At 41.3% G+C, this 15,075-nt stretch overlaps 1 protein-coding gene across 14 annotated transcripts in view; it reads left to right on the top strand.

Annotated features, from left to right (window-relative positions):
• The window catches only part of PAPOLA (poly(A) polymerase alpha), a 62,002-nt gene extending 51,903 nt beyond the window's left edge, over window positions 1-10,099 (top strand). For 8 of the 14 annotated variants that reach the window (XM_036317580.1, XM_036317524.1, XM_036317515.1 and 5 more), the window contains 3 exons: window positions 3,992-4,054; window positions 5,905-5,979; window positions 7,929-10,099. In XM_036317580.1, the coding sequence (XP_036173473.1) occupies window positions 3,992-4,054; window positions 5,905-5,979; window positions 7,929-8,024 (234 nt within the window). In that variant the 3' untranslated portion in view covers window positions 8,025-10,099. Of the gene's footprint in view, window positions 1-3,991; window positions 4,055-4,718; window positions 4,890-5,904; window positions 5,980-7,928 lie in introns of those variants that run through there. The other 6 variants (XM_036317605.1, XM_036317533.1, XM_036317614.1 and 3 more) reach the window with 4 other exon arrangements.
• Window positions 10,100-15,075: the final 4,976 nt, after the last annotated feature.

The following is a 15,075-nucleotide window of genomic DNA, read 5'->3' as shown; positions in this document are numbered from 1 at the left end:
CCTTTTTTTTTTTTTTTTGAGATATTCATTAATGTTCTTGTGTAAAACTTAATTTTTTTTAAAAAAGAAAGAACTACCACCAAAAGGGGATTAGTTTAGTCTAGCGGTCTCCAACCTTTCGGACCTCGCGGACCACCAGTTGGCAACCGCTGCTCCAAAGGTTCCTTAAACCAGTGGCCGCCAGTCTTTCAGAACTCATGGGCCACCAGTTGGTGATTGCTGGTTTAGTCCATCCCTTCCTCAGTCATCTGCTTCCCACCTCTTCCAAACGCTCTAGAAAAACATTTTGGAGGCAGGGAGTGGGTGAGGAAGCAGCTAACCTGAGTTCCTGGGAACCTCTGAAAAGCCCCATGCTACTAGATTGTGTTGTGCCTCAGCCTAAGAATGTCCTGGTGTGGGTGTGATTCCACATTTACATTTCTTTTACCCTAGGACAGTGGTCGGTAAACGCATAGTCAACAGAGCCAAGTATCAACAGTACGACGATTGAAATTTCTTTTGAGAGCCAAATTTTTTTAAATTTAAGCTATATACGTAGGTACATTGTTATTAACTTAATTAGGGTACTTACTCCTAAGGCTTAGGAAGAGCCACACTCAAGGGGCCAAAGAGCCGCATGTGGCTCGCGAGCCGCAGTTTGCCGACCATGGCCCTAGTATATGCAAGCATAGCTCTAGTCTAGACACTTATCATTCCATTTCCCTAATGTTAATTGGTTAATTTTTTAATGATTCTCTGTGAGCTCTAACCAAATATGTACCAGCACAATATTTGTAATTTCATTTGCTCTTACCTTGCTGGAAGACACTTACATTTCATGTCTAGTTTAGGGAAGTAGTAGGAATGTAGAGTTTTTAAAATTTTAAATGTGTACACAGGAGAATCATTTCATGTATCCATGTACCCACAATGCAGCTTCAGGTATGAGCACTTGGCCAATCCCTGCACTCTTAGTTCTTTCAGCCTTTTCCACTTCCTCCAAACATATCATTCCATTAGTTTTTTTTAAACTCTTCTATCTAAAAGATAATGATTACAAAAAGGAAAGTCTCTGTCTATATAAAAGGCTAAGTTGACTCACGCATGCACAATACATATAAAGCTCTTGCTGGTGCCAATTGCCCATGTTATTTTGATCTGTCATTGTCGATTGTGAATTTGGCTGACACTTCTATTAGAGAGAAAGGGCTAATAGCAGTATTAAAATATTTCTTCTAATTAATTTCCTTTCAGTGTGCATGAATTTGTGCACCAGGTCAATAGTAACAAAATAAGTGTAACCCACTTAGAAAAAAAAAATCAATAATTCATTAATATAATCAACAATTCATTAATATTATATATCTAGTCAGTGCCCACAGATCCCTAATTGTGTCATTGATTTGTGTGTTTTTTTAGTCTTTATTTTTTTTTTAATTTTTTTTTTTTTTAATATTTTTTATTGATTTTTTTACAGAGAGGAAGGGAGAGGGATAGAGAGTCAGAAACATCAATGAGAGAGAAACACCGATCAGCTGCCTCCTGCACACCCCCTACTGGGGATGTGCCTGCAACCAAGGTACATGCCCTTGCCTGGAATTGAACCCGGGATCCTTCAGTCCATAGGCCGATGCTCTATCCACTGAGCCAAACCAGTCAGGGCATGTTTTTTTAGTCTTTATTTGTCCAAATCCTATATAATAAAAGGCTAATATGCAAATCGACTGAACAGTGGAATGACTGTTGCTATGGCGCGCACTGACCACGAGGGGGAAGATGCTCAACGCAGGAGCTGCCCCTTGGTGGTCAGTGCGCTCCCACAGGGGGAGTGCCACTCAGCCAGAAGCCTGGCTAATGACTGGTGAGCGCGGTGGCGGTGGTGGAAGCCTCTCCCGCCTCTGCGGCAGCGCTAAGGATGTCTGACTGTGGGGAGTGGGCCTAAGCTGGGAGTCCGACATCCCCCGAGGGCTCCCAGACTGTGAGAGGGTGCAGGCTGGGCTAGGGTTCCCCCGATCCCGAGTCCAGAGTGCACGAATGTTGTGCACTGGGCCTCTAGTCTATAAATAAGATCCCTGTTTAGCAATTGATTGATGTCTCAAGTATCCTGCAAAATATAGGTTTCTCCCATTTTTTTCTTGCAAATTTTTTTTTCTGTATAGTTTCTCAATCTGGGGTTTGCTTGTTGGCAGCTCATTTTTATTTTGACTAATAAAAATGGAATTTTAAACTGTAGAAGGGATCTTAGGATCTCAGTTATAAATCTCATTTCTTAGAAGAGAAACTCAAGGTTCATTGGCTTTTTCCTTTATAAAGCTAATGAAACTCAGATAGGATTAAAACCCAGGCCTAAAATCATGGCGCTAAATTTGAAGAAGATTGTGTTTTTTTTGAAGAAGAAGATTGTTAAAAAATATTCTAAATATCCTAATTTTGAAGATCTCTTAAACTGGGTTTTTTTATTCTTTGTTAATGAGTACTTGGCATTAGAAATTTTAGCAAATCAGAAAGAAACACTGGTTCTGCTTAATTAATACACTAAGGTGTATGTAGATAGGAGGGTTTTAGGTATTGCCAGGTAGTTTAGCTCTGCTAAATTTGCATCATATGCTAAAGCTTTTCAAATATATATAAATGGCAGTAATGTAAAATAAAAATAGAAAAATCTGCCCCATATATATATTTTAAAACTTATGATACCATATATGTTTTTTAATATGATGCTATAAATATTTTAAAAACTTATGGAAAATTTCAAACATGTACAAAGTTATAATGTACAGTCATGTCTGCATCACTACAGCTAACAAATCATTGCCAGTCTTCTTTCATCTACACATCTGCTCCCTTCCCCACATCACGAAGCAGATCCCAGGCACATCATTTCAACCATAAATATTCCTAAAAATAAGGACTAATAAAAAACACACCTATAGTATATTACATCACATATATATTTGTGTGTGTGTATAAGTACATTTACCAGTATTACCATATTGTTACATATCCAGTCAGAATTGAAATTGGTTCAGTAGGGTTTTCAATTACTGTTTGTTAAGTATGTCTGTTTGAGGAATACAAATAAGGTTTTTATTGGAATCGGTTGATACTGCAGTTAAATCTCTCCTGCTCTGTAAGTTTATCCTGTGGTTTCTATGTCTTGTTTTAGAGCCAATTAAAATTAAATTTTAGTTCTGTCTAGTAAGTAAAGCAGTGAAATTAGTGTCAATTATTTTTCTTAAGAAAGTGATGCTTATTAACAAGTCAGTACAGGAATGGGAAAGTATAGCCATTTGGGGCTTCCCTGTTCCCTCTTTATCAAAAATGCATTGTTTTGAATAGAATTATAATACACTTAAAAATTAAGACCTGAGGAGAGAGCATTTCTTAAACTTTTTATTCAGGATTTTAATAGGTCATACTAAGGGATTTTGTGGTTAATTAGCTTTGGGAAAATTAAAGGGATATTCTTTTTTTAAAAAATATATTTTATTGATTTTTTTTACAGAGAGGAAGAGAGAGGGATAGAGAGTTAGAAACATCGATGAGAGAGAAACATCGACCAGCTGCCTCCTGCACACCTCCTACTGGGGATGTGCCCGCAACCAAGGTACATGCCCTTGACCGGAATCGAACCTGGGACCCTTGAGTCCGCAGGCCGATGCTCTATCCACTGAACCAAACCAGTTAGGGCAGGGATATTCTTTTTAGAACCCTATGTATATGTGTGTGTGTGTGTGTGTGTGTGTGTGTGTGTGTGTACTTTAGGTGGTGGTGATGAATAACAGTTTACATCATGTTCTTTTTAATTTTGGCAGATACTACAATTTAGTATACTAATTAAACTTGTTAATATGGAAAGAATTTAAGTGAATCAGTAATTATTTTAAGGCCATTATTGATCTTACAGGTTAAATTATTTCATAATTTAAAAATTTATGTAAGTTAAAGCATTGATTGGCAAATAATCTAAAATTTTCATTTTAGAGAATAAAGCTTTTCTTTTTAAAAACAGGATGAAACAAGTGAAGATGCTAACTGTCCTGCTTTGAGTGGACATGATAAAACAGAAACGAAGGTATACTAAATTTAGCCTTGGTGTACATACACAATTCAGAGGACGGAAGATGTGATAGGAATGTGTGTAGAATATTGTGCTGTAATTTGTTTTATAGGTTGTTTAAAAGTGTCCCTTTTTAATGTTAATTTACAATGCTTATATTAAATTCCTAATGTTTGAGGCCCTTCTAGTTGCACTGTAATCTGTTGGGCACCTCTAACGGTATAGAGTGGTGAGTGAATTATTCCGTACCTTTAAAGAACTTACAATTCTTTACAATTAAGTAAAGAAAATAAAAGAGAAGCAATTAATTACATTATCAAAGTGATTGAGGATGGTGGGGTGGTGAGAGGCAAGAGAAGTTACTTTTTGACTGCAGAAGTAATGTAAGGCTTCAAAAAAGGGAGCTGTAGTATTTGAGGCAGTCTCTGAAGGATACAGAGGGTTGTGGGCAGGCCAACATGAGGTCATCTCGCTGTTGAGGTGAGAGTATGGTATGTTGAGAAAAATAGTTTTCTTTGCAGAAGGTTCTGGCTAGAACCTAAGGTGTGGGGGGCTTGAAACAAGGTAGACAGGCTGGGAGAGATTGGTTTAGCCAAATTGTATGAGACTGGGAACATCATTTTTTTTTTTCCAGAAATTGAAATATACTAAAGGCTTAACTCTGTCCTTCTTATTGTAGAAAACTTGGAAATCTTCTTTCCCCCAAATTATCCAGATTCCCATGATTGATATTTTAGCAAGTATTATTTTGATGTCTTTATAGATTTGTCTGTGTATACTGCCAATGCCTTTTGCTTTTAAGTCTTTATTCACTCTGTAAACCAAGAAAAAATTTCATGTCATTTTTATAATCTAGAAAATATTATTAATGGCTGCATAGAATGCTATCTTAAAGCAGTTATTTTTTATACAGGCGGTTTCCTATTGTTAGTAATTGTTCCTGTTAAAAGAAAGTTGCCCTTTCCTACTGTAGCATTGACTATCGTTAAATGGCTGCCATTATTTATGTTTATTTCATTTGGATAAATTAATTAAAGAGGAATTACTGAGGCAACTAGTATGCTTCCTTTTAAAACTTGATACGTATTGCCAAGCTGTGCTATAGAAACACTGCACTTTTTCTATTTCTTACATCCTATTTTACCCTTTGTAATTTCAGAGGAGAAAAATGGTATTTCATTGTTCTATTATTGTATAAGTATTTTTTATAGAAATTCAAATTTTTATTTTTTTTCATTTGTGTATATATATATATGTGTGTGTGTGTTATTGTTTGTGTGCACTGCTTTTTAAGAGTTGGAGCAGTGGGATGACATGGCTCATTCACCCCATGGTTTCTGACTAACCTTAGAGCAAAACTGAGCATTGATTATTGAGAAAGGGAAAGAAACCAAAAGGAAGGAGGAATGTCTTAGAGACAGTTTCTACTTTTAATTAAAGACATGGGAGCAGTTTTTGTGCTTCTCAGTAATTTTATTTAATAATATTGAATGGACTTTGTTTTTCCCATAGTTAAGAGCTTGAGTTTATATTTTGTTAATCATTGTCTGAGCCACATTTCATAATGTGCCTGTGCATGTCTTTAATTATTGTTTGCTTAAAATGTCCAAATTGGAGCTGGTTGGGAAGTCACGAGATATTCTGACCATGCCTTAAAAGATCAAAGTAGGCAAGTAGAAATCTATGTGTATGTGCAATGGGGTAATAACCTGCAATAGGCTTAAAAGATGGTTTTGTAATGCAGTCGCATCTTTCTCTTAATCCTTTCTGTTTTCTAATATGTCTGCTCTATTAGCCACCAAACCCCGTTTTGTTCTTTTATTCTTTTCTAAGACTCTTTCGTCCCTGTCTTCTTTGTCTCACAGGAACAACTTGATACAGAGACAAGTACAACTCAATCAGAGACTGTTCAGACAGCGGCTTCTCTGTTGGCCTCTCAGGTACTAAGTGCAGAAAGCAAGGAGAGCTTTATAAATGCTGTGGAGATTAGTGTGGCATAATGAGCTAAAATGAGCGTTTACGGAAGACTGATAAAAGTATCTTTGTGAAAGTAATTCCTTGCTAGCCTATCCCTGTATTTATTGTAGTTCAGAGCCTAGATGTGGTGGAACCTTTTTTGTGTGTTGTTCAGATGCTAACTCATCCCCTTACACATGTGATAGTGCAAATGATTTAGCTCCTCACTAGTCAGCATGCAGTGTTCATACAGTGGCTTTATTTAGAGGTCAAAGTGAAATTTAAATTATGACAGCTAAAAACCCATTCTTTGTGGATTTCATTTTTACAAGGTTAATACGACCTTTTTATTTTTAAAATGTGTTTCTGCCTCCCTGTGTATTTCTGATTTTGTTATGAATGTAATGGACCCCATAGTTCTTTAAAATAATGTTTGCATTTGACATAGAAATTTTACTTATGACAATCCTCCCCCAACCATTGATTTGTGAACTTCCATTTTGTTGGCGAAATGTTTTCTTGAATTCCCCCAAGTTGAATATATTTCTAAGTCCAGGTCAAACTCTGACACAAAGTACATCTTTTCTTTAGCTAGAGGTTAAATAGGTCACCCTACAAAAGAACTGAGAGATGATGGCTACAGTTGCTGAACAATCCAGCGATGTTTGCTGCTTTGTGGTTCAGGGTTATTTTAATGTGACAGTTCTAAAATGTGGTTTTGCTGGCCGTTAACCCTACGACCTACGTCACAGTCCCTAAAGATAGTCCGCATATTATGTTTGCTCGTCTGGAATGTCTTTTATTTCAGAACCTTTATCTGATAAGATGCATTGGGGTAACTAAAACCACGTTAGCAAGTGTGGAGCTTGATGCTGATACATGGACAAACCTGTTCATTCACCTGAAACTGTCCTGCGATGGGTCGGCAACCTTTCAGTGCCCACGTTCTTCTCGGGGAGCTGTTGATAGTTTTGTCTCATTGATTTCATCCCAGTGGTGATCAGTGCCCAGGGGTGTTTGCTTATTAGCTGTTTTTATGAGGAAGTAGAATTTTCTTTCTAGTGAAAGATCTCACCACCCAGTTAATAGGAGTGATTATGTTGATGTAAAAAGTCCATCTCTGTGTTTGGTGGTGTAAGGGGAGTGTTTGGGGTGGGGGTGATTACAAGATTGTGCCCGTGTTTAACAAAGAATCCTTATGGTTTGAGGATAAACTTGAAATATTTACAGATGGAATGATAGGATCTCTGGGCTTTGCTTCAGCATAACCGGGGAGCGAAGGTGGGAGTGCACTCACTGGCTTTCATTTGACAGTTGATGAAGCTGCATAATGAACGCATGGGAATTCATCATACAGTGCTCTCTACTTTTGTGTATTTTTGGAATTTTCCATAATAAAACATTTAAAAATTCATCTCTATGTTTTTGAATGTTAAAGAAGGCTTGTGATTTAATTTATTTTTAATATGAAACTTCCCTAAAGTTTAAAATAATAAAATTATTGCTCAGTTGTATAGATAATTTACAGGGTCAAAAAATCCCAAGTTTACTGATAATTGCTGCTCCTGTGTATAAGGTGAACCTGAAGTATTCTCCCACATGGGGGTGCTGCAGTACCAGTCAGCACCACAGCCCGATGGTGTTACTGCCCTGGTAATGACATGCTGGGCAATTGTTAGAGGAGTGTGTTTATAAAAGCTATGTTTGAAATTACTTACATTTTCTACATATTGCTAAAATGTTCCTACAAATGTAAAAGAAGTAATTTCATAGTAATTCATATTTATTTGTATTTCATTTTGAAAGTTTTCTTTAAATTTTTAATACTTATGCTAAGATCCCTCCATTTCTTAGGAATAAAGCAGTGGGAAAGTAAATCTCTGTTAAGTTACAGCGCTTTGTACAATGTTGTGTTCTTTGCTTTTGTCCTCAGAAAACATCCAGTACAGACCTTTCTGATATCCCTGCTCTCCCTGCAAATCCTATTCCTGTTATCAAGAATTCAATAAAACTGAGATTGAATCGGTAAAAACAACCTCAGGGGTCCATAAACAATATCTGCCAACTCAACCTGTTGTCTTCAAATGCTAAGAAAGGAGACTGGAGGGTACAAGACTAGACATGGCTGAACATGGATGTAGGTTTGTGTGACCTCCCTTACTGGGCTAAGCAGCACTTGATCGGAAGTCCAGGTTAGTATGTGAAGCCAGGAGTACTATTATTATTGTGTTAGCAACAGTTGCATTAACTATTTTAAAAAATTACTGCCTTTTAAAAAAAACAAAAAACACAAAACAAACACACACACACACAAAAACCCAAACCTCAAGCTATATTTGTATCCTTAATTAACCATCTGGATTGGGTTTATGTTTGATGCATTGTTTGGAAAATTTGCGAGACAAACTAGCATAAGAACTTCTTATTCTGATGATGCACTTTTATGTATTTTCGCTTTAGAAAGTAGTACTAATTTTAGATTTCAGCCTGATGGATTTCATTTTTTCTTGAAGAATTTCCTTTCCCATCAATTTTCAAATCGGATACCATTCTGCAGTGGTGTACTGTTGTACTTGAGAGCAAGGCTACGAGTATGTCTAGGTCAGTCCCTGTGAGGCAGCTGTAACCCTTCCGAAGGAAATGTCAATTCTAAGATATGTGTTTGACATTGAAAGAATAATTAGGAAATACTGGGATTGATGGGGGTCGTGATTAAGAAATGATATATTCGTTTTATTTATAGAATTGTTTAGAGTGCAGATAAATCAGCGATCAGCCAGCAGATCTTTTTCTTTGAGCTTATTAAAGCTCGGTATTGTTTTGCCTTTAGTCTGTGGTCTTTGAAACAGACAAAAGCATTTTGCTCCCTCCCCCTTGTTTTCCGTTTTCCCTTTCTGCTTGTATGCATAATGTAGGATTTAGTCCACACAAAACAAAATGCCAGTATTTTCTTAGGCAGTGGTGTGGAGCCGGTGACCTTGTGCCACGGGCCAGGACACTGAATTGTGGTCCCGTGGCCGGAACTCCAGGAGGACTAACGGAATGCCTGTGAACATGGGGTCTGTCTTGGACAGCACTCAATCCTACAAAGGAGGGACGTTGTACACTCCACAGAACTCCGGTCTGTAGCCAAGCTGGTTTTCAGTTTTAAACATGTGGGCGAAAAGGCGTTTTCTCCAAGAATTTTAAACTAATTTTTATTTTTAAATGGTTGACCAAATTTGTCAGTAAATTTTACATCTAGAAACATTTAAAAATCATTTCTAGCACTCACTTGACATCGAGTCAGCTCTCTGTACACCTTTTTCATTTTATTTTATCCTGTCGGTAGATTAGGACCTCTTTAAAGAAGGCAGTTCCTCATAATTAAGCACCAGAACAGCCATCTTCATGACTGTGAGGGATGCTAGATGTTGGTAAACTGCCTCTTAATCTGGACAAAGCAAACCTAACAGACCTTTCCGATGAGCATGTTTTACGAATCCTCCGTTGTGCTCCATCCTGTCATGTGCATTTTCATGTTAAACTGCAATTACTTAAACTCTCCCCTGTCCTTCTAAATTAATTTTCCAAAGTTGGAGTGTAGTCTTCCCCTTAGGCCATGCATTAATTGAGGCTTTCTTTTCACCATACTTTGTAACATCTAGTATACAACATTTCTACTTCCCACGTCTTCACTCTGCACAGTCCCGGCCCTGTCTCCACCACCAGAGAAAAAGGGCCGCGCTACCAGGGCAAGTGACAAGGTGGCTGGGTGTTTTGTGTAGCTTCGGAGTCAGATTGAAATTGCCAGGCACAGATTTAGTCTTGTCATTTGTTTACACATTGGGGGGAAAATTCAGTTTATTCAACGTTTCCTGTAACTGCACCCAAGTTTTGCCACGCTGGGAACTTGGACCTTTTCTGTGTAGTGACTTTTTAATTCTAGTTTCATAACCTGGAGATCGGACTGTTGCTTTCGCATGATGTACGTAGTGTCTCATGACTGGAGTTTTGCTTTGTTTTATAGTATCTGTACTCCTTGTATTTTTCAAGAGCTATTTTGTAAACAGATGATGTATTTCTCCATTGAAAACACAATAAAAAAACAACAGCACAATCCTACAGTCGGCTGGTTTCTTTTGACTGACTTTGAATTCTTTTGTCTTTTCAGTGAAATAATTGGTCCTACTTAAAGTTTATATAGTAGGGCTCTCAGGGAAGATTTGCAAAAGAATTTATTGTGGTTACATGCAGAAAAGATTTATTTCTGGTTAATTCATGCCAATAGCAGCAGCCTAGTAGGAATGGATAGCTCACACAGTCAGAGGAAACCATGAATGTAGTTACTATCATCCCCTTCCAGCTGCGCGCCCCCCCCCCCCCCCACACACACACACTTACTCCGTGAATGCGGACACTGCCCTTTTCTGTGTGTTTACTCCGTGTGTGTAGACCGTGTGCCCTCCCTGATGAGCTCCTCTCAAAGCTACTGGTTTTCAAGCTGTCGGCGTTGTGTCTCTAACGTCAGCAGGTGGCACTGTTGTCTTTCAGTGAATGTGGGATCACAGACCACAGCCAGCCAAGATCCTGGGTTTCTCATTTTATAAACCCAAATCCGATGCTGCTTTTCCTAAACCCCCAAATGCTCAGCGTTGCATTTTTAACTTGGGTTCGGAGTGAACTGCTCTGTGTGTGTCTGTGATGGCCAGCCCTTGAGTGTGGTTATCTTCAGTGCTTGGAGTGGAGGGAGAGACCTCCTTAGCAAAAGCCATTATTCCAAGGGCCATGCGGCTGCGCACAGTTCTTCACTCCTGAAACTATTCTCGTGCCTTTCCTGTGTATAAAAACATGACCGCAGTGTGGGATAGCTTTTCATTAAACTTCCGAGACTGGTCATGAACAGAGAAAGCCCTGTAAAAATCACCCGTGACTCCGTGGGTCACCCACCGACTGCACTTCCTCCGCCTTGACACCTGCCAGGACCGAGCGTCACACTCCGGAGCCCTGCCACCCACACGGCCTTTGGGCATTTCTCTCCTCTTGCTGAATTAATAAAATGGTCATCGAAAGCTGTGTGTTTTGTGGCTCTGGGTATACTCTGAAGTTTGTGCCTTTCTAGTTGAACACATCTTTTTTCTCTCCACACAGAAAAATGTAGCATTAATTCTGGCTGCACTCAAGGTGGCAATAAATGACCAGCAGTTCCAAGTAGTAATGAGGACAAACCACTAATACGCACAGACTTGTAGACCAAGCCCTGGAAATAGTAACTGTTAGTGCACTTGAGTGCACTTAAAAAGAGGCACACTTCCTAAAAGGCATCGGGAATCCCTGGGCCATTTTTGCCTGTTTTAATCCTGCTGACAGAATAGCACCAGGAACATGAGTTGCCTTTTATCCCCAACTGTATGTTTTGTTTTAGTTCTCCACTTTATTCCTCTACTATTAGATTTTCTTCAAACCAAAGTCACAAGTGGGTGCTGGGGTAGCTCAGACCGGAACTTGGGGATGACGTGCTAAGTGTGCTCTATAGTCATGACCTTCACTCTGTAGAGACAGGTGGCCTGCTTAGTGCTGTGTTATACTTTCTGGTGGAATCAAGGTACTCGTCCTTTCGCTGTACTTCTCAGTTTAAATGAAAACCTTTACGACATTTTATGTATATTGGCACCAAGAAAGATGGCACCAATATTTCTGAGCCACGGATCTCAGAAGTGATTGCACTTCATTCTGGAAGTGGTTCCGTATACTCGGGAAGCCATCTCAGCGTCTGCCTTGATTCCTCAGAGACATGCCTCTGTCTCAAGTGTTCAGCGACCGTCACTGGGGCTTTTCAAGCCATGGACATGTTTTGTTGGAAGGGATGGAATTTTGAGTCCATTTCTTTCTTTCCTTGTCCATGCCCAGGTCACAGGCCTCTCCCTGCAAGGGTGGCATTAAGGCACTTGTCAAGTTCACAGTTCAGAAGAGCTCACATTTGTGTGAAAGGTCGGGATTGTAATGTAGTTTTTTTCTTCAGTTATCTTTCTAAATGCTTCACATTTTCTGGTAGCTAATGATTGTATTTAGAGCATAGGGCACGTTAATTGTTTTAGAGTTTATGGAGTTTAACCTGTGATTTTTCTAAAATACAAGATAACACCCTTAACAATAGCCCCATCTTGCCACCAGCTTAGAGTTTTTGTTTAGGTTTTTATTTTTATTTTTATTGATTTCAGAGAGGAAGGGAGAGGAGAGAGAGACAGAAACATCAATGATGATAGAGAATCATTGATCAGCTGTCTCCCACATGCCCCCCACTGGGGATGTGCCCTTGACTGGAATCGAACCCAGGACCCTTCAGTCTGCAGGGCGACGCTCTATCCACTGAGCCAAACCGGTTAGGGCTTGTTTAGGTTTTTTAATAGAATGGATTTGTGCTAAAGCCTCACGTGTCCTCTTACCGTCCTGCACTGGCCGGGGAAGCCCGAGGTGCCTTGGTCTTGTCTTACGTTGCGGAATAAACAGCGAGGTCTGTCTGGACGCCCGGAGGGGACTCACCCAGGGCTGGAACTTGCCCTTGGTCTTGGCAGCAGTCCCTTTCCCACCAGAACACCGACGCCCCGCCCCGACACCCTCTCCCTGAGAGGCCGCGCAGAATGCTCCTGGAGCAGGGACTTCCGCTAGAGCACTGTGTGAAGTTTTACCTGTGGTTCTGAATGCATTTCAAACAGTTGCATCAGTGGATTGAAACAACACAGATTAAAGGGAGAACCAGTAGCCGTAAACCCTGACCAGTGGTGGGCCCGTCTTGGCCGAGTGTAATGTAGTGAACAGTTAATGCGATCACCCGTCAGCTCGTCCACGACGCATCTCCATGTTCAGGACTGCTCAGTTTTCACTTCCGTGTTTTAAACTTCCTACAAGTCACGTGTACAACCTGATTTTTAAAAAATCGATGTCTCTATGTTGTGAACCTTTTAGAAGCATTTCCTTAATTTGTAAGATGCTGTTTTTTGATCTAACATTTCAATCTGAAAAGAGGCATTTTGAATAACGTAAAATTTTGATTTCATGGATTTCTTATGGCTCATTCCAGACATTTATCTCAGTCTTGTACGTGTTCTCATAATGTCGTTTCGTCCTAAGATCATTACATTTGTTTTTGGCATAATGCAACACTTGCTCTAAGGAGACTCACGTACATGCAACGGAACCAAGTGGTTTCAGGGGAGGAGGACGGTCTGTGCCTCTGTTTCCCCCCCCCCCCCCCCCCCCCCGTGCACAGGCACAAGTGGGTGGTGGGTTCTTCCGGACTTTAGACAGAAAGCAGGGGCGTGCATTTTTAAATAATAACATGAAATGTCCCAACTCTGCTCGTTGCTGGTGGATGCTGTCTCTTGGCATCACACCCTCCTTACCAACTTTCACACCGCGTGGCGCCTGGTGCGCTGTGGTTTCCAGAAATCTGGCCCGAGATTCGGTCCTTGTTTGCGTTTCTGACTGCAGCGGAGCTGTTAATAAAGAGATGGATGATAGCGTTGTCGAAAAGAGACAGTTGGGCAGAACCGCTCCCCGTGAGTGACAGAGGGCACGATCCTCCTTCACAGCCAAGAAGCTGCCCTCAGCGGGGGACCCCGCGCCTGGACCCCGTGCCAGGCCGGAGGGGCCGCCCGCCCCACTAGCTGCGTGGCTCCAGTTCAGGCTGGTTTCACAGCCCCGCCTTACACCCACGTTCACGGGTGCTCAGGACACAGGGATGCAAATGTGACACCCTCCCCAGCAGTAACATGCTTTTGCACTTTTAAGAAAATACCTTTTTGTTGATTTCAGAGAGGGAGAGAGACATCAATGATGAGAGAATTGTTGGCCAGCTGCCTCCTGCACGTCCCCTCCTGGGGATCAAGCCCACAACCCAGGCACGTGCCCAGGACTGGAATCGAACCCGGGACCCTTCAGTCTGCAGGCCGATGCACTATTGACTATGCACATTCCTGAACGCACTCGTCATTCTTCCTAATTTGGGTTAGTTGCGCCTTATTTAGAAAGCATGACTATGTTTTTATAGGAAGCGTAAGTTGCTTCTATGCAGCAGCCTCCTCAGAGTCTTCAGGGAGTCACACCTGCCAGCCTGGAGCAGCGCTGGCCGCAGTGACATTGCTTACGGATGTTAAATGTCTGTCCCAACCCGCAAGCGCGCTTTTCCTCTGCGCGAGGCACCGCATTCGGGCCAGCTGTGCCGTTCTGTGCTCCCGATGGCCCCCCACCCCCAGGGGCTCGGCGCCCTAACCCTGAGTTCGGAGAGACCGAGCTCGCTGTAAGTTTATCCTTCCCAGGTGGCAGTTTTCTACTCTAGTTTTCTTTCTTTTTTAAATTAATCCTCACCCGAGGAAACTTTTGCCGTTGAGTTTTTTAGAGTGAAAGGGAGTGGGGGACAGTGGATTGTTTGCCTCCTGCACACGCCCTGACTGGGGCCGGGGAACGAACCCGCAACCCAGGTAAGTGCTCTTCACCGGAATCGAACCCATGACCCTTCAGTCTGCAGGCCGATGTTCTAACCACTGGACCACGCCAGCAGGGCAGTTTTCTTGACTATGAGAGTTTTATTGGTCAGCTTTCTCTTGTAAGGAAACTACTATATCATTGTGGCCTTTATTTCATTAAATGACCCAAATGTGGACACTTTAGTTTCTTGACAATGAAAATTCTTGAGTGTCTGCCCTCCCCCCCCCCCCATCCCCCACCCCCAGACGGAGGTGACCAGTGGCGGCGGCAGGGGGTGGGGCCAGCCATCAGTGGCACCAGGCCACCAGCCAAGGTGGATGCCAACCTGGGGGGGGGACCACCCCGCCCGCCAGTCACCCCACATATCAGCCCTGATCGCCAGCCAGGCCTAGGGACCCTACCCTATATATTGGGAACAGTGTCTTAGATTTAAAAATTGAAACCTGGCAAGGCTCCTCTAACTGAAAAAACAGGATGATGCAGTGGTGACATGCATGGACTCTGGCCTGCACATTTTGTGGCCAGCCCTGATTCTGACACTTACAACTGTGACAAAGCCAGTTACTTAACTTCTCTCTGCTTCAGGTTTTCCACCCGTAAGATGGGGAAACGGT

Source organism: Myotis myotis, unplaced genomic scaffold (genome assembly GCF_014108235.1).
Source record: "Myotis myotis isolate mMyoMyo1 unplaced genomic scaffold, mMyoMyo1.p scaffold_m19_p_1, whole genome shotgun sequence".
NCBI lineage: Eukaryota > Metazoa > Chordata > Mammalia > Chiroptera > Vespertilionidae > Myotis > Myotis myotis.
Note: the sequence above shows the minus strand (reverse complement) of the source record. Positions and strands in the feature narration are given on the sequence as shown.